Below are 23,851 nucleotides of genomic sequence, written 5' to 3' on the forward strand. Positions count from 1 at the left end.
TCTAGTCTATTGACTAGTCTATAGTGTAGTCTATAGTCTAGTCTACAGTCTAGTCTACAGTCTAGTCTATAGTCTAGTCTATAGTCTAGTCTATAGTCTAGTCTATAGTCTAGTCTATAGTCTAGTCTATAGTCTAGTCTATAGTCTAGTCTATAGTCTATAGTCTAGTCTAGTAGTCTATAGTCTAGTCTATAGTCTAGTCTATAGTCTAGTCATAGTCTAGTCTATAGTCTAGTCTATAGTCTAGTTATAGTCTAGTCTATAGTCTAGTCCTATAGTCTAGTCTATAGTCTAGTTCCTATAGTCTAGTCTATAGTCTAGTCCTATAGAGTCTAGTCTATAGTCTAGTCTATAGTCTAGTCTATAGTCTAGTCTATAGTCTAGTCTATAGTCTCTAGTCTATAGTCTAGTCTATAGTCTAGTCTATAGTCTAGTCTATAGTCTAGTCTATAGTCTAGTCTATAGTCTATCTTAGTCTAGTCTATAGTAGTCCTATAGTCTGTCTATAGTCTAGTCTATAGTCTAGTCTATAGTCTAGTCTATAGTCTAGTCTATAGTCCTAGTCTATAGTCTAGTCTATAGTCTATTCGTCTATAGTATAGTCCTATAGTCTAGTCTATAGTTCTAGTCTATAGTCTAGTCTATAGTCTAGTCTATAGTTAGTCATAGTTAGCTATAGTCTAGTCTATAGTCTAGTCTATAGTCTACTCTATAGTCTAGTCTATAGTCTAGTCTATAGTCTAGTCCTATAGTCTAGTCTATAGTCTAGTCTATAGTCTAGTCTATAGTCTAGTCTATAGTCTAGTCTATAGTCTAGTCTATAGTCTAGTCTATAGTCTAGTCTATAGTCTAGTCTATAGTCTAGTCTATAGTCTAGTCTATAGTCTAGTCTATAGTCTAGTCTATAGTCTAGTCTATAGTCTAGTCTATAGTCTAGTCTATAGTCTAGTCTATAGTCTAGTCTATAGTCTAGTCTATAGTCTAGTCTATAGTCTAGTCTATAGTCTAGTCTATAGTCTAGTCTATAGTCTAGTCTATAGTCTAGTCTATAGTCTAGTCTATAGTCTAGTCTATAGTCTAGTCTATAGTCTAGTCTATAGTCTAGTCTATGGTCTAGTCTATAGTCTAGTCTATGTCTAGTCTATAGTCTAGTCTATAGTCTAGTCTATAGTCTAGTCTATAGTCTAGTCTATAGTCTAGTCTCTAGTCTAGTCTATAGTCTAGTCTATAGTCTAGTCTATAGTCTAGTCTATAGTCTAGTCTATAGTCTAGTCTATAGTCTAGTCTATAGTCGTCTATAGTCTAGTCTATAGTCTAGTCTATAGTCTAGTCTATAGTCTAGTCTATAGTCTAGTCTATAGTCTAGTCTATAGTCTAGTCTATAGTCTAGTCTATAGTCTAGTCTATAGTCTAGTCTATAGTCTAGTCTATAGTCTAGTCTATAGTCTAGTCTATAGTCTAGTCTATAGTCTAGTCTATAGTCTAGTCTATAGTCTAGTCTATAGTCGTCTATAGTCTAGTCTATAGTCTAGTCTATAGTCTAGTCTATAGTCTAGTCTATAGTCTAGTCTATAGTCTAGTCTATAGTCTAGTCTATAGTCTAGTCTATAGTCTAGTCTATAGTCTAGTCTATAGTCTAGTCTATAGTCTAGTCTATAGTCTAGTCTATAGTCTAGTCTATAGTCTAGTCTATAGTCTAGTCTAGTCTATAGTCTAGTCTATAGTCTAGTCTATAGTCTAGTCTATAGTCTAGTCTATAGTCTAGTCTATAGTCTAGTCTATAGTCTAGTCTATAGTCTAGTCTATAGTCTAGTCTATAGTCTAGTCTATAGTCTAGTCTATAGTCTAGTCTATAGTCTAGTCTATAGTCTAATCTATAGTCTAGTCTATAGTCTAGTCTATAGTCTAGTCTATAGTCTAGTCTATAGTCTAGTCTATAGTCTAGTCTATAGTCTAGTCTATAGTCTAGTCTATAGTCTAGTCTATAGTCTAGTCTATAGTCTAGTCTATAGTCTAGTCTATAGTCTAGTCTATAGTCTAGTCTATAGTCTAGTCTATAGTCTAGTCTATAGTCTAGTCTATAGTCTAGTCTATAGTCTAGTCTATAGTCTAGTCTATAGTCTAGTCTATAGTCTAGTCTATAGTCTAGTCTATAGTCTAGTCTATAGTCTAGTCTATAGTCTAGTCTATAGTCTAGTCTATAGTCTGGTCTATAGTCTAGTCTATAGTCTAGTCCATAGTCTATAGTCTAGTCTATAGTCTAGTCTCTATTCTAGTCTATAGTTTAGTCTCTATTCTAGTCTAGTCTATAGTCTTGTCTATAGTCTAGTCTATAGTCTGGTCTATAGTCTCGTCCATAGTCTAGTTTACAGTCTCTTCTATAGTCTCGTCTATAGTCTAGTTTATAGTCTGGAGGCTAGGCTAGTCTATAGTCTAGTCTTTAGTCTAATTTATTGTCTGGAGAATAGCCTGGACAATAGTCTAGTCTATACTCTAGTCTATAATCCAGTTTATTGTCTATTCTATAGTCGGGACTATATTCTAGTCTATAGTTTTGTCTATTGTGTTGTCCTTAGTCTATTGGCTAGTTTATAGTTTATAGACTAGACTTTAGTATAAGCTATTCTTTAGTCTGGTCTTTAGCCTTTGTAATTCTTAGGACAAGTTATTTTTGTTCGCTTACCCTTAATGTCAGTTTTGAGTTTTTTTGTTTTATATTTTATGGCTGCATTTTCCATTTCACGCAATTATGCTTCACATAATTTTTTTATAATAATTTAAAAAGCTAAATAAATAAGTGAAATATTATTACGATTTATTCCCAAACATAATTCTGTAACTATGTACATATAGACATGTGATTGTGGGTAATAATTTCAAACTATTTGCGTTTATGATGTAACGACATAATTTATGTATGCTTTGTTTTTTTCATGTGGTTCAACTTAAATAAATTACATTTGATTGTAAATAATTATATTTTACTTATTTATAAAACAAAAGGTATTAAAGCATTGATAATTTGTTTATGTTTATACATAATAATTTTGTAAAATTATATAAATACATAATCATGGGAAGTGGATTTAGTTTAAAGAAATTTATTAGAAAAGTGTAACTAAATATAGGGAGAAATGGGGACCACTTTTTGGATCCCTCGAAACATCATTAGCTCTTAGCTTTTCTCAAAATACATTATTCTCCACTTTTCATTAAATATATTCATTTATCCACTGGTCAAGTGCATTTTAATTTTTAAGTGAATTGAAGAAGCGTTCCATCTACAGCAAGAAAAATCTGCATGATTAATGTTCACGGTAGTCAATTTTGTTTGCACCTGATTTTCAATTTACTAAAGAAATGCAGCAAAGATCATGATTTATTTATTATTATTTATTTTGTGTTTGCTACACTCAAGGCATAATTATGTACATTGTACAAAATATTATAATTAGTGTCGATTCATCATAAAATGCTGAACAGTCGGCATGAACAATTTTTCATTTGGCTTAAATATATATTTTTTTTAGCTTCTTGCAAAAATATTAGTAGTGTACTTGTACAAAATGCATTTTTTCCATTAATTTCTGGTTTTGTACCAAATAAATGTGGAAAAGAATAAGGTTGCTTGAGATATAGGTTGAACCCATAAAAATCAATAATCGAAACATAAAAGCAAAATTGACTAATTTCATAAGCCCATGATCGAGATCGATTTCTAAGAAAGGTGGATATTCGTCTTGAAGCATGTCACATAATCGACTAATACATATTAATAATTCTTATAAAGGTATCGCGAACTTTTTTTATTCTTCCGAAACAAACACAGAACTTATATGCTGAATGGAACAAAATGTATTTGTAGTGTTTTTACCTTTAGTGCCCTCATTGTTAATTAGTGGCGTTTAGAAAACCAACACGAATACTATTAACTAACTATTCATTAGTTATTTCATGTATATATATTAGGGTGGTACACAAAAATTATTTCCAGGTTAAATGAATCTTCATTTGGTAATTACCTGATTCTGGTCTATCTAGACTATAGTCTAGGGTATAGTTTAGCATATTCTCTACATAGTGTCTAGTCTATAGTCTAGTCTATAGTATAGTCTATCGTCTAGACTATAGTCTAGTCTATAGTCTAGACTATAGTCTAGTCTATAGTCTAGTCTATAGTCTAGTCTATAGTCTAGTCTATAGTCTAGTCTATAGTCTAGTCTATAGTCTAGTCTATAGTCTAGTCTATAGTCTATAGTCTAGTCTAGTCTATAGTCTAGTCTATAGTCTAGTCTATAGTCTAGTCTAGTCTAGTCTATAGTCTAGTCTAGTCTATAGTCTAGTCTATAGTCTAGTCTATAGTCTAGTCTATAGTCTAGTCTATAGTCTAGTCTATAGTCTAGTCTATAGTCTAGTCTATAGTCTAGTCTAGTCTAGTCTAGTCTAGTCTATAGTCTAGTCTATAGTCTAGTCTATAGTCTAGTCTATAGTCTAGTCTATAGTCTAGTCTATAGTCTAGTCTATAGTCTAGTCTATAGTCTAGTCTATAGTCTAGTCTATAGTCTAGTCTATAGTCTAGTCTATAGTCTAGTCTATAGTCTAGTCTATAGTCTAGTCTATAGTCTAGTCTATAGTCTAGTCTATAGTCTAGTCTATAGTCTAGTCTATAGTCTAGTCTATAGTCTAGTCTATAGTCTAGTCTATAGTCTAGTCTATAGTCTAGTCTATAGTCTAGTCTATAGCCTAGTCTATAGTCTAGTCTATAGTCTAGTCTATAGTCTAGTCTATAGTCTAGTCTATAGTCTAGTCTATAGTCTAGTCTATAGTCTAGTCTATAGTCTAGTCTAGTCTAGTCTATAGTCTAGTCTATAGTCTAGTCTATAGTCTAGTCTATAGTCTAGTCCAGCGGTTCCCACCGATTTTTACTTCGCGGACCCCTTGAAGAACTTATTTAATTTCGCGGACCCCCATACATATTTTGATATCTTATTGTTCTAAATAATTGTCCATCCGAAAATTGACCTAGTTCATTAATTCCTAGGTCTAATAAATGTAGAGATGTCATATCTATAATATTTCAGATAGGTTTTCAATTGCATGTTTTGAAGATAGAATGACTTCTTTGTTGATATGTTAACATGATGTATAATTTTATGATCGTGAGATCTTTCATGTTCATTTTTCTTCAAGGTAGCGAAAAGGTTTCTTTATCAAATATTGTCACATGTGCTTAAGGAGTCACGTTTCAAAAATTTGTTGCGATTGCAAAGGGTGAACTGAGTAAGTGAGCTAAGTTTTCGGGAAAATAATATAAGAAAGTTGGACTTCTTCTATGTTGTTGCGGAATGCGTTATCCGCATAATATATGATTTGAACTCTTTGTTAAAGTACTGTGAATTTGGAACTTAAATTTGAATTTTAAAATACCAACGAATTATTTTACTTCATGGTTTTTGGCTACATATTTACCCGAAACGCTATGGATTTTCTGATGTTAATTTAATAATATGTATTGGTCAACAAAATCAAGTTAAAATCTGTGTATCACGTCGGATTGGAATATTTATAAAGAGATACATAAAGAGTCGCCTCTGTTTTGGAAATATATAATTTTAGTCCTTTCAAACAAGAACACTTTTGCTTACAATTTGATAAACTTAAATCTGTAATAAGCTTGTCTTTGAATTGAACTTCATATTCCGGTACCAGTATCCCTAATTTAATTGTAAGGCAGAGTATTATTTGTCTGAAATAAAAACCATTATTTCAGTACATATACAGGAAATACAAATTACAAATCACGCAATACTTTATTTTATAAAAGTTATACAATAAATTTGTAGGGCCTAGCTTCTTCCTGTTAAACAACCGAAAAAATAAAATTCAAAAAGTCACCAAAAAATTTGGGATTATTGCACAACAATTGGAGATATTTGTACATACATATAAAAGCAGAATATTGTTTATTAATGGTTTTTTTCGTTCGTCTTCGCGGACCCCCTAGGATTTTACTACGGACCACTAGGGGTCCGCGGACCCCCATTTGGGAACCGTTGGTCTAGTCTATAGTCTAGTCTATAGTCTAGTCTATAGTCTAGTCTATAGTCTAGTCTATGGTCTAGTCTATAGTCTAGTCTATAGTCTAGTCTATAGTCTAGTCTAGTCTAGTCTAGTCTAGTCTATAGTCTAGTCTATAGTCTAGTCTATAGTCTAGTCTATAGTCTAGTCTATAGTAGTCTATAGTCTAGTCTATAGTCTAGTCTATAGTCTAGTCTATAGTCTAGTCTATAGTCTAGTCTATAGTAGTCTATAGTCTAGTCTATAGTCTAGTCTATAGTCTAGTCTATAGTCTAGTCTATAGTCTAGTCTATAGTCTAGTCTATAGTCTAGTCTATAGTCTAGTCTATAGTCTAGTCTATAGTCTAGTCTATAGTCTAGTCTATAGTCTAGTCTATAGTCTAGTCTATAGTCTAGTCTATAGTCTAGTCTATAGTCTAGTCTATAGTCTAGTCTATAGTCTAGTCTAGTCTATAGTCTAGTCTATAGTCTAGTCTATAGTCTAGTCTATAGTCTAGTCTATAGTACTAGTCTATAGTCTAGTCTATAGTCTAGTCTATAGTCTAGTCTATAGTCTAGTCTATAGTCTAGTCTATAGTCTAGTCTATAGTCTAGTCTAGTCTAGTCTAGTCTAGTATAGTCTAGTCTATAGTCTAGTCTAGTATAGTCTAGTCTAGTATAGTCTATAGTCTATAGTCTAGTCTAGTTAGTCTAGTATAGTATAGTCTAGTCTATATTCTAGTCTATAGTCTAGTCTATAGTCTAGTCTATAGTCTAGTCTATAGTCTAGTCTATAGTCTAGTCTATAGTCTAGTCTATAGTCTAGTCTATAGTCTAGTCTATAGTCCTAGTCTATAGTCCTAGTCTATAGTCCTAGTCTATAGTCTAGTCTATAGTCCTAGTCTATGTCCTAGTCTATAGTCTAGTCTATAGTCTAGTCTATAGTCTAGTCTATAGTCTAGTCTATAGTCTAGTCTATAGTCTAGTCCTATAGTCTAGTCTATATTCTAGTCTATAGTCTAGTCTATAGTCTATCTATAGTCTAGTCTATAGTCTAGTCTATAGTCTAGTCTATAGTCTAGTCTATAGTCTAGTCTATAGTCTAGTCTATAGTCTAGTCTATAGTCTAGTCTATAGTCTAGTCTATAGTCTAGTCTATAGTCTAGTCTATAGTCTAGTCTATAGTCTAGTCTATAGTCTAGTCTATAGTCTAGTCTATAGTCTAGTCTATAGTCTAGTCTATAGTCTAGTCTATAGTCTAGTCTATAGTCTAGTCTATAGTCTAGTCTATAGTCTAGTCTATAGTCTAGTCTATAGTCTAGTCTATAGTCTAGTCTATAGTCTAGTCTATAGTCTAGTATATAGTCTAGTCTATAGTCTAGTCTATAGTCTAGTCTATAGTCTAGTCTATAGTCTAGTCTATAGTCTAGTCTATAGTCTAGTCTATAGTCTAGTCTATAGTCTAGTCTATAGTCTAGTCTATAGTCTAGTCTATAGTCTAGTCTATAGTCTAGTCTATAGTCTAGTCTAGTCTAGTCTATAGTCTAGTCTATAGTCTAGTCTATAGTCCAATCTATAGTCTTGTCTATAGTCCAATCTATAGTCTTGTCTATAGTCTAGTCTATAGTCCAATCTATAGTCTAGTCTATAGTCCAATCTATAGTCTTGCCTACAGTCTAGTCTACAGACTAGTCTATACTTAGTATAGTCTATAGTCTAGTCTATGGTCTAGTCTATATTCTAGTCATTGGTCTAGTCTATAGTCTAGTCTATAGACTATAGTCTAGTCTGTAGTATAGTCTATATTGTAGCCCATAGTCTAATCTATAGTCTGGTATCACCCTAATACTCCAACAATTTACATTTGCTTACAAATTTTCATAAAAGCCAAGTGCGATAAGAGTCTAGCATAGTGTTGTGTCACGGAGGAGGAGTTGTATGTACAGGGGAGTATTATTTATGCCACCAATAACAACAATAACAACCATACCAATTCTTTAGTTTTTAAACAAATGCATGGTTGATATAATAAAATAGATTTATGCATGGTTGAATTAAATACGCATAAGCGTGAGCTTTTCTCCCAGCTATCGTCCCCCCCTACAAAAATGATGTACTCTTTACTCATGAATAAAAAAAAGCTATGTTTTATTTTTGTTATTTTCAACTCATAATCGTATAATATACTAAAACACATATTTAAAATAAAGCTATAGAGTGTTTAATTAACAACTAAGTTTCTTAGGAAAAAATTGAAACTATGTAAATTTTCTGGGGTTTATGGCACCAAAGGTAATTTTTTGTTTTAAATTTTTGAAAAACATCTTTCAGCGGTTAAAACTTTTTATGTTATTGTAGTTTTTTTTTTAACTAATTGTTTTTCAGAGAAAAATTTTCCTACAAGAAAATTTTTCATGTCTTGAAATTAGAGCAGTATTAGCTTTAGATTTTGACATAAAGATTGAAGTGAAAGTGATGGTTTTTTATACGTTTTTATGTGTATCTATGTGCGTTGTTTGGATTGTTTAGGGTCTTTTGACTCCAATCTTATAAACTTTTTATTAAAATGTTTTTTTATTTTACTTTTTTTGCAGATTGATGAAACTAATTTACTAGATCATCTAGAAGACCATGAAAAAGATTTAATATTTGGTAAATCAAGAAAAAGTAAGTATGTTCTTAAAATTTTGTAAAGTAAATTATATGATTTTTAGCTCAAATAGATTAAAAATCAATATGTAAAACATTGCTTACAATAATACTGGCGTTTGTTAAATTTTAAAATAAATTTGCAATAGAAATCATTGATGCAACACACCACCGGCATATTAAATTACATGTAATACACTTGGTTAATTCTATATTTATATAAAAGAAACTGTTTGTTAGTTATTCTTTTAGAAGGTTAGTCTTGGCTATATAATAGCCAATATTCTTGACTGTAGTCTTGACTAAAGAATAGAATATAGTTTTGACTACTATGAAATAGTCAATAGTATTGACTATGGAAGAGTTAATAGTATTGACTATGGAAGAGTTAATAACATTAAATAGTCAGTGATGTTGACAATAGAATAATCAACGATCTTGACTATAGAGTAATTAATGATGTTGACTATAGACTAGTCAGTGATCTTGACTATAGAATTGTCAATAATCTTGACTATATTGATCTTTATTATAGAATAGTCAATGATCTTAACTATAGAATAGTCAATGATCTTGACTATAGAATATTCAATGATCTTGACTATGGAATAGTCAATGGTATTGACTATAGCATATTCAATGATCTTGACTATGGAATAGTCAATGATCTTGACTATAAAATAGTCAATGATCTTGACTATAGAATAGTCAATAATCTTGACTATAGAATAGTCAATGAAGTAGACTATAGAATAGTCATTGATCTTGACTATGGAATAGTCAATGATCTTGACTATGGAATAGTCAATGATCTTGACTAAAGAATAGTCAATGATCTTGACTAAAAAATAGTCAATGATCTTGACTATAGAATAGTCAATGATCTTGGCTATAAAATAGTCAATGATCTTGACTAAAGAATAGTCAATGATCTTGACTAAAAAATAGTCAATGATCTTGACAATAGAATAGTCAATTATCTTGACTATAGAATAGTCAATTATCTTAGCTATAGTCAATGATCTTTACAATAGAAAAGGCAATGATCTTGGGTATTGAATAGTCAATGATCTTGACTGTAGAATAGTCAATGATCTTTACTATGGAATAGTCAATGAACTTGACTATAGAATAGTCAATGATCTTGAGTATAGAATAATCATTGATCTTGACTATGGAATAGTCAATGATCTTGACTATAGAATAGTCAATGATTTTGACTATATAATAGTCATTGATCTTGACTATGGAATAGTCAATGTCTTGGCTATGGAATAGTCAATGATCTTGACTATGGAATAGTCAATGATCTTGACTATAGAATAGTCAATGATCTTGACTATAGAATAGTCAATGGTCATTGATCTTGACTATAGAATAGTCAATGATCTTGACTATATAATAATCAATGATCTTGACTATATAATAGTCAATGATCTTGACTATAGAATAGTCAATGATCTTTACAATATAATAGTCAATGATCTTGGCTATAGAATAGTCAATGATCTTGACTGTAAAAAAGTCAGTGATCTTGATTATAGAATAGTTAATGATCTTGACAATAGAATATTCAGTGATCTTGACTATAGAATAGTCAATGATCTTGACTATAGAATATTCAGTGATCTTGACTATAGAATAGTCAATAGTCATTGATCTTGGCTATAGAATAGGCAATGATCTTAACTATAGAATAGTTAGAATATTCAATGATCATGACTATAGGATAGTCAATGATCTTTACAATAGAATAGGCAATGATCTTGGGTATTGAATAGTCAATGATCTTGAGTATAGAATAGTCAATTATCTTGACTGTAAAAGAGTCAGTGCTCTTGATTATAGAATAGTAAATGATCTTGACTATAGAATGAACTTCATTAAAATTCATTTGAGAAAAGAAACATATTTGTCTTCATAAATCCCTAACAATGCCGGGTGCAAACTGTTATTTCATAAAATAAATTAATCGAAAAAAAATAACAACAGTAAATTAATCAACTAATCAATCAATCAGTCAAATTATGAAATTTAGGTGAAACCACAATAAATAGTTCCCTTCATATCTATTAAATTCATAATTTAATTTTGAATTCTTAGAAATAAGCTTTACAAATAAACTTGAACTTAAGTTGGTTGATCTCTTTTAGTTTAATTTTTATTACGTTTTTTAAACCAACTGACTTTGTGTTTTATTTTCCACTTTTATGAAAAAAATCTCAAAAGCAATTTGTAGCAAATGTTTGTTTTCTTGGCATAAAAAAAACCAACAAAGTATGCCCCTAACTAGACAAGACCAGGCTAAACAAGACACCAAACCAATAACAGACCACATCAGACAAACAACAACCTTAAACCATGTATTTAATAGGAATTCAATATGCACGATTCTATAAAGAAATACAGAAAAAAACAAAAGAAAAGAACATCAAAAGATTTTGTGAAAAGACTTATTCTAGTCTGTTTAAAATAATAGCACTTCTGCAGTTACTACTACTATTCCTTTTCTCTTCACTTCACTTTTCTTTAATAGAACGTTCCGTTAAATTGGTGCATCTACAGTATCGTACAACAGCTAGAGAAACAGAGGCAACAACGAAAGATGTTGTTGATAAAAACAACAACAACAGCAGCAATAACAAGCTTGATGTTGATAACAATGTTAATGCCGACGATGCGGAGGAGGAGATGATCCCCCTTAAAAAATTTCAAAGTGGCACTCAAGCAAGCATACAACGTTTTAAGAGATCTAACAATGTGGCATCTGCATCATCATCATCACCACCACCAGCAGCAGTACTTAAGAAGGCAACAACAGAAACATCAACAGCAACAACACTGCCAAAACGTCAAGGTGGCGCCCCAACAATGCCAATGGTATCAGTGCAAATCAAAGGTATGTAAAATGTTTCAGAATATCCCAACAAAAACTTAGTTGTTTATCAAAGACTATAGTTTTCACTCTACTATACTTTTGACTAGAACAGAATAGTAAATCATCTTGAGTAGACTCTAAACTAGAATATAGACTAGATTAATCTATAGACTAGACTTTATACTGGACTATTAAATAGACTATAGACTAGACTATAGACTAAACTATACACTAGACTATAAACTTGACTATAAATTAGACTATAAACTAGTCTATAAACTGGATTATAATCCTGACTATAAACTAGAGTGTAAACTAGACTATAGATTATAGACTAGGACTATAGACTAGACTATAGATTACAGACTAGACTATAGACTGGACTATAGATTAGACTATAGACTAGACTATAGACTAGACTATAGACTAGACTATAGACTAGACTATAGACTAGACTATAGACTAGACTATAGACTAGACTATAGACTAGACTATAGACTAGACTATAGACTAGACTATAGACTAGACTATAGACTAGACTATAGACTAGACTATAGACTAGACTATAGACTAGACTATAGACTAGACTATAGACTAGACTATAGACTAGACTATAGACTAGACTATAGACTAGACTATAGACTAGACTATAGACTAGACTATAGACTAGACTATAGACTAGACTATAGCCTAGACTATAGACTAGACTATAGACTAGACTATAGACTAGACTATAGACTATACTATAGACTAGACTATAGACTAGACTATAGACTAGACTATAGACTAGACTATAGACTAGACTATAGACTAGACTATAGACTAAACTATAGACTAGACTATAGACTAGACTAGACTATAGACTAGACAATAGACTATAGACTAGACAATAGACTATAGACTAGACTTTAGACTAGACTATAGACTAGACTATAGACTAGACTATAGACTAGACTATAGACTAGACTATAGACTAGACTATAGACTAGACTATAGACTAGACTATAGACTAGACTATAGACTAGACTATAGACTAGACTATAGACTAGACTATAGACTAGACTATAGACTAGACTATAGACTAGACTATAGACTAGACTATAGACTAGACTATAGACTAGACTATAGACTAGACTATAGACTAGACTATAGACTAGACTATAGACTAGACAATAGACTATAGACTAGACAATAGACTAGACTAATAGACTAGACTATAGACTAGACTATAGACTAGACTATAGACTAGACTATAGACTAGACTATAGACTAGACTATAGACTAGACTATAGACTAGACTATAGACTAGACTATAGACTAGACTATAGACTAGACTATAGACTAGACTATAGACTAGACTATAGACTAGACTATAGACTAGACTATAGACTAGACTATAGACTAGACTATAGACTAGACTATAGACTAGACTATAGACTAGACTATAGACTAGACTATAGACTAGACTATAGACTAGACTATAGACTAGACTATAGACTAGACTATAGACTAGACTATAGACTAGACTATAGACTAGACTATAGACTAGACTATAGACTAGACTATAGACTAGACTATAGACTAGACTATAGACTAGACTATAGACTAGACTATAGACTAGACTATAGACTAGACTATAGACTAGACTATAGACTAGACTATAGACTAGACTATAGACTAGACTATAGACTAGACTATAGACTAGACTATAGACTAGACTATAGACTAGACTATAGACTAGACTATAGACCTAGACTATAGACTAGACTATAGACTAGACTATAGACTAGACTATAGACTAGACTATAGACTAGACTATAGACTAGGACTATAGACTAAGACTATAGACTAGACTAAGACTAGACTAGGACTAGACTAGACTATAGACTAGACTAGAGACTAGACTATAGACTAGACTATAGACTAGACTATAGACTAGACTATAGACTAGACTATAGACTAGACTATAGACTAGACTAGAGACTAGACTATAGACTAGACTAGAGACTAGACTATAGACTAGACTATAGACTAGACTATAGACTAGACTATAGACTAGACTATAGACTAGACTATAGACCTAGACTATAGACTAGACTATAGACTAGACTATAGACTAGACTATAGACTAGACTATAGACTAGACTATAGACTAGACTATAGACTAGACGATAGACTAGACTATAACTAGACTATAGACTAGACTATAGACTAGACTATAGACTAGACTATAGACTAGACTATAGACTACTATAGACTAGACTATAGACTAGACTATAGACTAGACTATAGACTAGACTATAGACTAGACTATAGACTAGACTATAGACTAGACTATAGACTAGACTATAGACTAGACTATAGACTAGCCTATAGACTAGACTATAGACTAGACTATAGACTAGACTATAGACTAGACTATAGACTAGACTATATGGTGTTGGCTAGCAAATAGTTTATGTTTTGCTGGGAAGCACTGCTATAAATTTATTCCATTTTACCCATTTTTTGTCTATAATTTTTATTGTTCTCTATTTTTTTTGTTTTTGCTGAGACTTTTGTACTGTTTTTTTTTTGTACATTTTATTAAGATACAATTTAATGTTTAACATTTTGACCTCTTTCTTGCATTGTGGGGCGGAATTTGTAATAGGTTTATAAATAAATTTTAATTTTTTACAGTTTCTTTTCTTTGTTAGTAGAAATAATTAGCATTGAATTTTTATTCAAGTTTAAGTAAATTTAAATATCTGTTAACGGTTAGATTTTTTAACAAGGTACAGTGGAGTAGTTGCAATAGTAGTAGTGGAAATAAGAATGGCAGTTTTTATATGTTCATAAAGTTTGTTTGAGATCATATCAGTAAAATGCAAAGTAAAGTAAATATGTACGTGATCACTTTTTCAAGTCTTTAGGGCCCAAGGTTGTGTAATCCACTGACCCTGTATGCAACATAACTTGCTACTGTAGCAAAAACAATTAACACAAATCAAAAGTACGCTCTAGTACCTTCACAACATCTCTAACTCTTTATGTTTTTCTATTGAGCTGGAAATTTATTACAGAAAGAAAAAAAATGGTTTGCGGTCAATGCATTTCAATTGCATTTGCATCTTACATGAAAGCAACCAACCAACCAAACAAACGATCAACCATCTACTAGATATTCATTTACAGCATTTAAAGTTTTAAAACGATTCTTAAATGCTCTGGTCTATTGAAAACTTATTTCTGTGTACTTTTTGCATTTTCTCCACAGACAACGAACACTTGGTCAATTTAAAACTACAGCAAACACCAAAATTAATTGACGATTCATTTGTATTCATACGACGTTACGCCAATTCATCGCAACTAATAGAGAATTCACATAAATTAGTGACTAGATTGGAGAAATGTTTCTATCACAATGAAAACTCAGCACTTGACCTTTGCGATGAGGAAAATGTGGTAAGTTCTTTTTTTTTTTTTTTTTGATTGCTTGAAGACGGAAGTGAAAGCGAAAATTTTTAATTTTATTGGATATTTGTTTGCAGCGTGGTGTTTTCCATCACAATAATACAGATTTCATTATACATCCTTTACCCGAGAGATTTGGTAATAATTCTCATATTATTTTGGAATCTGAAAGAGAAGTTTTCGATACTTCTTGGAGAAATTCTTCACTGCTAGATGAAAATATACAATTTGAACCGGATGAAGAAGATTTTAATGATTTAAATTTGGAATTACCCACTAATGATGAAATGGCCACCATGAGATCGACCAGAAATATCGACAGTGAATCGGAATATAGCAGTAGTATACATCACACAACACATCATCATCAGTTACCCCTAAATTTACGCTTTAAACCCAGACATCATCATCATCATAATCACCATCAACACCATCATCACAAAACATCCTCGGCTGGAGGTCATCACAAGCATCACCACAAATACCCGGAAGAATCTCCGATCTCTAAGCGCTACAAACGCTATATACATTCCGCCAGCCAATACTCTAATATACCCGATGTTTTACACATTGAAACGGCCATTTTTGTGGATATAGATTTATACAAACATATGGCGAAAAACTTTCCCAAAGACACTAGTTCACATTTGATTCGTTTTGTTTTGGCCATGATCAATGGTGTTCAATTGTTGTATCATCATCCTTCGCTGGGTAAACGTGTTAATTTTGTTCTGAAACGTTTGGAAATTTTAGAAAAAGATCCTCCAGAATTGAGAAGATCTAGTGATATTGATATATATTTAAGTAATTTTTGTAAATGGCAAAATGATTTAAATCCCTCAGAGCATACGGGATTAAGATTTGATCATGCTGTTATATTGACAGGTGAGTGAAGGGTCTCACTACAAAATTCTTTTTCAAATCAAATTACTCATTCAAGTACCCGTTTAAATTTTTAATTAATTAATCATTCTTGTTCCAAAAGATTTCTCTTAGAACAAATTTATTCAGTTTTTTTATTAATTCATTATTTCCATAACATTTTTTATCGATTTTTTCAAGGTCTTGATTTGTATGTGGTGGGTAAAAATGGTAAAGTGATCAGTCAAGTTGTTGGTCTCGCACCAGTGGCTGGCATGTGTATACCAACATCATCGTGCACCATCAATGAGGGCAAACACTTTGAAAGTGTTTTTGTTGTGGCCCATGAAATTGGACATAAGTAGGTTAAAAACAACAACAACTGCAAAACAATTACAGCTACAATAATTTATGATCATCTGTTTGCTCTATTCGATTTTACAGTTTAGGTATGCGTCACGATACAATGGAACAGAGCTGTGATCCCACCTCACATATAATGTCACCCACATTGGGGAGTGGTAAAATAACCTGGTCACAGTGTTCGAGGGCTTCGTTAAATAAATTTTTGGAGTAAGTTTTTTTTTGTTTTTATATTTATACAAGATTATAGTCTATAGTCGAAACCATAGTCTAATCTATAATCTAGTAATCTAGTCTGTAGTTCAGAATATAGACTAATCTATTGTAGTTCTGCTTATAATCCAGTCCATACTCCAGACTATAGTTCAATTTATAGTCCTTACTATAATTAATTATATAGTCGCGACTAAAGTCATGTCTTTAGTTTAGTATATAGTTCATATATATTCTTAAGTCCAGACTATAGTCATGTCTGTAGTTCAGTCTATATTCCAGACTATAGTGCAGTCTTTAGTCCAGACTGTAGTCCAGTCTATAGTTCAGACTGTATTCCAGATTGTAGTCCAGTCCAGACTAAAGTTCGTTCTATAGTCCAGGCTATAGCGCAGACTATAGGCCTATCTATAGTCCAAAATATAGTCCAATCTACAGTCCGGACTATAGTCCAGACTATAATCGATAATCCAGACTATAGTCTAATCTACAGTCCGGACTATAGTCCAGATTATTTTCTAGTCTATAGTCGAGAATATAGTCCAGTCGATAGTCCAGTTTATAGTTTAGACTATTGTCCACTCTATAGTCCAGACTATAGTCGATAATCCAGACTATAGTCCAATCTATCGTCCAGACTATAGTCCAGTATTTAGTCCATACTATAGTCCAGACTATTTTATAGTCTATAGTCCAGTCTACAGTACTGACTATAGTCCAGTTTATAGTTTAGACTATTGACCACTCTATAGTTCAGACTATAGTCGATAATCCAGACTATAGTCCAATCTATAGTTCAGACTATAGTCCAGACTGCAGCCCAGTATATTTCCAATACTGTAATCGAGTCCATATTCCAGACTGTAATCCACAGTCCAGACTAAAGTATAGTCCAATTTACAGTCCAGTCCATAGTCCAGACTGTAATCCATTCTAAAGTCCAGACTATTATTTAGTCCACACTAAAGTCAAGTCTATAGTTTAGAATAGTGTCCAGCCTATAGTGCAGGTCTATAGTCCACATATAGTCCACTCTAAACTCCATTATATAGTTTATTCTAAACTTCAAACTATAGCCTGACTATATAGTAAAGATCTTAATTTGGTTTCTATTTAAGATTAAAACAGGCTAAATGTTTATTTAATGTGGGTGAGTTTAAACAAAATCTGGATCATTCGGCTGATGGTATATTGCCTGGAGAACGTTTCGATGCCAATCATCAGTGTATGTTGAAATATGGCAAAGACTCTAATCGAGCTAGAAGTCAGTCTTTAGCTGATATTTGTCGTGATTTACATTGCCAAAGAGATCGTTATACTTGGACCTCACATCCGGCTTTAGAAGGAACCTCTTGTGGGGATAACAATGTAAGTTGGTTGATTTAAAAACAAAATTATAAAGTTTAGTAATTTGTTTTTATGATTTTAGTGGTGCCGCAGTGGTTTTTGTGTGGTTAAACGTCCAGAGACTTTTACATCTGCCAAACAAACTGCCGGAGTAGCTAAAGCTAATTTTGATAAAACCAGCTTTTTGGAAACCTCTAAAGTGGGACATTTATTGCATGAATACCAAAAGGTAGAAACAAAAAATATTTATTTATAAAGTTCTATGTTAAAGAGTTATCACCTTTTAGCCCTCTAGCAGCTGGAGTGAATGGAGTGAACCCAGCGCCTGTGATTCCAGTTGTCTTTATGGTCCTTCGAAACGTTTGCGTGAAGGTAGCACGGGCCTCAAAATACTCACCCGCAAATGTATCGATTATAAAAGACGTTGCATCGGTAGAGATCGTAAATTTGAAACCTGTGTTGCCAAGCAGTGCTATAGTGTGCCTATCATAACAATTGAGGACTTTGCCAAACAGGTTTGCGAAAGAGCTCAAAAATTCGATATGGATTTAACGGGAGAGGGAGAACAAATTGTGGGCAATATTGAGGAATCGTGTAAAGTTTATTGTAAGACCAAAGCGAATGGTACTAAATCTAGATCATGGACCTTTCCGGATGGCACTACATGTCGCTCGAAACTCTATGGAAATGAAGATCCCTCCTATTGCATACAAGGTAGATGTGAGAAATTCTCTTGCGATAATTCTATGGGAAATTATTATAAAATCGATGCAATATTTTGTAAGCGACAAGATAAATATGAACAGAATTCGATGGAAAATGATACAATAAGAAGATCATCAAATCATTATAGTAATCATATACCGGCTGTGGCCCAATATACGGGGAGTTATGGGGAACGTAATGATAATAATAAATATCGTAATAATATTAATAGTAATTATTATGATAATGAAAGAGGTGCTAGTAATAGTGAACGAATTTATGGACCCACTACTATCCGCAGTAAATATGAAAATGGTAGGTAATCCTGTTCATTCTAAATACAAAAAATGACTTTTTATGTTTAATATTATAGAGGTGGCTTTGCGTCCTTTTCATGGTCAGTATTCTAATAACAATTCTTATAAACGTAAGACGGACAACTATTCACCTTGGAACAAATACAGTTATCATTTAAATGATCATGTACCGGCTGAATCATCACAACCAAAATCTTCTTCTTCATTGGTTTCCTCAGTACGTGCGGATAATGGTGATTGGATTGTTAAATCCGGTTGCCATTCCAGTTGTATGATTAAATCTCGCGGTATTCAGGTGGTGGTTAATCGTGAAACGGGCATTCAAAATATTCAGCTGTGTACACATTCGGTTAAGGTAAGTTGGCAGAAGTATTATTTCGTAAAACAAGACTTGACTATAGACTAGACTATAGACTAGACTATAGACTAGACTATAGACTAGACTAGACTATAGACTAGACTATAGACTAGACTATAGACTAGACTATAGACTAGACTCTAGACTAGACTATAGACTAGACTATAGACTAGACTATAGAGTAGACTATAGACTAGACTATAGACTAGACTATAGAGTAGACTATAGACTAGACTATAGACTAGACTATAGAGTAGACTATAGACTAGACTATAGACTAGACTATAGACTAGACTATAGACTAGACTATAGACTAGACTATAGACTAGACTATAGACTAGACTATAGACTAGACTATAGACTAGACTATAGACTAGACTATAGACTAGACTATAGACTAGACTATAGACTAGACTATAGACTAGACTATAGACTAGACTATAGACTAGACTATAGACTAGACTATAGACTAGACTATAGACTAGACTATAGACTAGACTATAGACTAGACTATAGACTAGACTATAGACTAGACTATAGACTAGACTATAGACTAGACTATAGACTAGACTATAGACTAGACTATAGACTAGACTATAGACTAGACTATAGACTAGACTATAGACTAGACTATAGACTAGACTATAGACTAGACTATAGACTAGACTATAGACAGACTATAGACTAGACTATAGACTTAGACTAATAGACTAGACTAGAGACTATAGACTAGACTATAGACTAGACTATAGACTAGACTATAGACTAGACTATAGACTAGACTATAGACTAGACTATAGACTAGACTATAGACTAGACTATAGACTAGACTATAGACTAGAACTATAGACTAGACTATAGACTAGACTAATAGACTAGACTATAGACAGACTATAGACTAGACTATAGACTAGACTATAGACTAGACTATAGACTAGACTATAGACTAGACTATAGACTAGACTATAGACTAGACTATAGACTAGACTATAGACTAGACTTAGACTAGACTATAGACTAGACTATAGACGAGACTATAGACTAACTAGAGACTAGACTAGACTATAGACTAGACTATAGACTAGACTATAGACTAGACTATAGACTAGACTATGACTAGACTGTAGACTAGACTGTAGACTAGACTATAGGCTAGACTTTAGGACTAGGCTTTAGACTTGGCTTTAGACTATGCTTTAGACTAGGCTTTAGACTAGGCTTTAGACTATGCTTTAGACTAGGCAATAGACTAGACCTGGGAACTAAAACAATCTGCCTTTATTATATTCTATACAATTTCTCTTTCTCTCCAGCCATGTGAACGCCTACAAACTACCACCGAGTACGCAGATCACACCTGTGCGCGCTATAAACTTAAAGTGCTAGGGCTCTCCGGTCGTGGTATACAAATTGCGTCCAGTGTTGAAGATCCCGATCGTAGTTGTCGTGTTGGCTGTCAAGATGAATTTATACATCATCGTTTCTATTTAGTGAATGGTAATTATGGTCACTTCCCCCTGGGAACCAAATGTTCCCAAAATGAAGAACGTTATTGTGTTCAGGGTAAATGTTTGGAATTTGGATCCGATAATATACCACTCAAGCAATCGCATATCAGCTTAGCATTATTTCGTTCAAGGCGTTCGTTAAAGAGAAACAGAAATAAACAACACACAAGAAATAAGAGAAGTTTTCTCTTTTACGATCCCGTTAATATAACGGAAACACTAACACAAGAATTTATTAACAATATTGTTAACAGTATTATAACATTTGAAGAGAAACAATTAAAGGGTGGGTAGGAAGAAAAAGAGTAATAAAAAATTTATTAAAAAATTAATTAATTTTCTATTACAGATGATTCTCTTTTAAATGATCACATCGAATTTACAAATCCTATACATTATTCTATGGATGAACTGAATGAAAATTAATTTCTATTTATTAATTTGGAATATTTATTGATATTTTTTTATAATAATTTTAGGTTTTTAAACATATTTAGTATTAAATCTATATACAATTAAACATATAAATATATTTTGCTGTTAAGACGTGATATTTTAGTTATTAACTAATTGAAACAAAGATGTAATATGTAGTTAACAAAAAAAAAAAAAAAAAAACATGTATGCAGTAATAAATCAAAAATATTTTGAAAATCTCATGTTAATTATGAATGATTTTTTTTTATTTTAAAATGTTTACAAAATTTCGTTGACGCTTTTATTGTGTTTCTGTTTTAAGCGTTTGATTTCAGTGTTGGTAAGTTAATAGTTTTTAAATTCTTTTACTTTGCTATGTTTTGTCTTTAATCGTTCATTTGTTGATTTATTCTATAATAGTGACACCCAAATGTTTTAGTTTTAACTACACGCTAACATAGAAATTCCATTAGACTAGAACATATTGTTAGACAGATACCTTCCTGATAGAACAATAACAATTGCTTTAAGACAGGGTATGGAGTAGTTATCTTTTTTTAGTTAGTAAAGAAACTTTTTAGTTAGTAAAGAACCTTCAGAAGAAATATTTCTATTGAAATTTGTCTTATGGAAAAAGTTTCTATAGAAAACTGTCTAGTCTAGTCTATAGTCTAGTCTATAGTCTAGTCTATAGTCTAGTCTATAGTCTAGTCTATAGTCTAGTCTATAGTCTAGTCTATAGTCTAGTCTATAGTCTAGTCTATAGTCTAGTCTATAGTCTAGTCTATAGTCTAGTCTATAGTCTAGTCTATAGTCTAGTCTATAGTCTAGTCTATAGTCTAGTCTATAGTCTAGTCTATAGTCTAGTCTATAGTCTAGTCTATAGTCTAGTCTATAGTCTAGTCTATAGTCTAGTCTATAGTCTAGTCTATAGTCCAGTCTATAGTCTAGTCTATAGTCCAGTCTATAGTCTAGTCTATAGTCTAGTCTATAGTCTAGTCTATAGTCTAGTCTATAGTCTAGTCTATAATCTAGTCTATAGTCTAGTCTATAGTCTAGTCTATAGTCTAGTCTATAGTCTAGTCTATAGTCTAGTCTATAGTCTAGTCTATAGTCTAGTCTATAGTCTAGTCTATAGTCTAGTCTATAGTCTAGTCTATAGTCTAGTCTATAGTCTAGTCTATAGTCTAGTCTATAGTCTAGTCTATAGTCTAGTCTATAGTCTAGTCTATAGTCTAGTCTATAGTCTAGTCTATAGTCTAGTCTATAGTCTAGTCTATAGTCTAGTCTATAGTCTAGTCTATAGTCTAGTCTATAGTCTAGTCTATAGTCTAGTCTATAGTCTAGTCTATAGTCTAGTCTATAGTCTAGTCTATAGTCTAGTCTATAGTCTAGTCTATAGTCTAGTCTATAGTCTAGTCTATAGTCTAGTCTATAGTCTAGTCTATAGTCTAGTCTATAGTCTAGTCTATAGTCTAGTCTATAGTCTAGTCTATAGTCTAGTCTATAGTCTAGTCTATAGTCTAGTCTATAGTCTAGTCTATAGTCTAGTCTATAGTCTAGTCTATAGTCTAGTCTATAGTCTAGTCTATAGTCTAGTCTATAGTCTAGTCTATAGTCTAGTCTATAGTCTAGTCTATAGTCTAGTCTATAGTCTAGTCTATAGTCTAGTCTATAGTCTAGTCTATAGTCTAGTCTATAGTCTAGTCTATAGTCTAGTCTATAGTCTAGTCTATAGTCTAGTCTATAGTCTAGTCTATAGTCTAGTCTATAGTCTAGTCTATAGTCTAGTCTATAGTCTAGTCTATAGTCTAGTCTATAGTCTAGTCTATAGTCTAGTCTATAGTCTAGTCTATAGTCTAGTCTATAGTCTAGTCTAGTCTATAGTCTAGTCTATAGTCTAGTCTAGTCTATAGTCTAGTCTATAGTCTAGTCTATAGTTAGTCTATAGTCTAGTCTATAGTCTAGTCTATAGTCTAGTCTATAGTCTAGTCTATAGTCTAGTCTATAGTATAGTCTATAGTCTAGTCTATAGTCTAGTCTATAGTCTAGTCTATAGTCTAGTCTATAGTCTAGTCTATAGTCTAGTCTATAGTCTAGTCTATAGTCTAGTCTATAGTCTAGTCTATAGTCTAGTCTATAGTCTAGTCTATAGTCTAGTCTATAGTCTAGTCTATAGTCTAGTCTATAGTCTAGTCTATAGTCTAGTCTATAGTCTAGTCTATAGTCTAGTCTATAGGCTAGTCTATAGTCTAGTCTATAGTCTAGTCTATAGTCTAGTCTATAGTCTAGTCTATAGTCTAGTCTATAGTCTAGTCTATAGTCTAGTCTATAGTCTAGTCTATAGTCTAGTCTATAGTCTAGTCTATAGTCTAGTCTATAGTCTAGTCTATAGTCTAGTCTATAGTCTAGTCTATATTCTAGTCTATAGTCTAGTCTATAGTCTAGTCTATAGTCTAGTCTATAGTCTAGTCTATAGTCTAGTCTATAGTCTAGTCTATAGTCTAGTCTATAGTCTAGTCTATAGTCTAGTCTATAGTCTAGTCTATAGTCTAGTCTATAGTCTAGTCTATAGTCTAGTCTATAGTCTAGTCTATAGTCTAGTCTATAGTCTAGTCTATAGTCTAGTCTATAGTCTAGTCTATAGTCTAGTCTATAGTCTAGTCTATAGTCTAGTCTATAGTCTAGTCTATAGTCTAGTCTATAGTCTAGTCTATAG

At 32.3% G+C, this 23,851-nt stretch overlaps 1 protein-coding gene across 1 annotated transcript in view; it reads left to right on the forward strand.

Moving 5' to 3' along the window:
• Positions 1-21,377, forward strand: part of LOC119609992 — a 40,894-nt gene extending 19,517 nt beyond the window's left edge. The window contains exons 3-14 of the mRNA XM_037965050.1: positions 8,652-8,724; positions 11,243-11,605; positions 14,844-15,034; positions 15,121-15,928; positions 16,106-16,265; positions 16,349-16,477; positions 17,599-17,848; positions 17,910-18,056; positions 18,115-18,847; positions 18,906-19,204; positions 20,521-21,001; positions 21,065-21,377. Coding sequence (XP_037820978.1) covers positions 8,652-8,724; positions 11,243-11,605; positions 14,844-15,034; positions 15,121-15,928; positions 16,106-16,265; positions 16,349-16,477; positions 17,599-17,848; positions 17,910-18,056; positions 18,115-18,847; positions 18,906-19,204; positions 20,521-21,001; positions 21,065-21,141 — 3,711 coding nt within the window. The 3' untranslated portion in view covers positions 21,142-21,377. The remainder of the gene's footprint in view (positions 1-8,651; positions 8,725-11,242; positions 11,606-14,843; positions 15,035-15,120; positions 15,929-16,105; positions 16,266-16,348; positions 16,478-17,598; positions 17,849-17,909; positions 18,057-18,114; positions 18,848-18,905; positions 19,205-20,520; positions 21,002-21,064) is intronic.
• The last annotated feature ends 2,474 nt before the right edge of the window (positions 21,378-23,851 follow it).

Source organism: Lucilia sericata, unplaced genomic scaffold, assembly GCF_015586225.1.
Source record: "Lucilia sericata isolate MDLA Ls3-8-SP2 unplaced genomic scaffold, ASM1558622v1 Contig001099F_arrow, whole genome shotgun sequence".
In the NCBI taxonomy this organism is placed as follows: Eukaryota; Metazoa; Arthropoda; class Insecta; order Diptera; family Calliphoridae; genus Lucilia; species Lucilia sericata.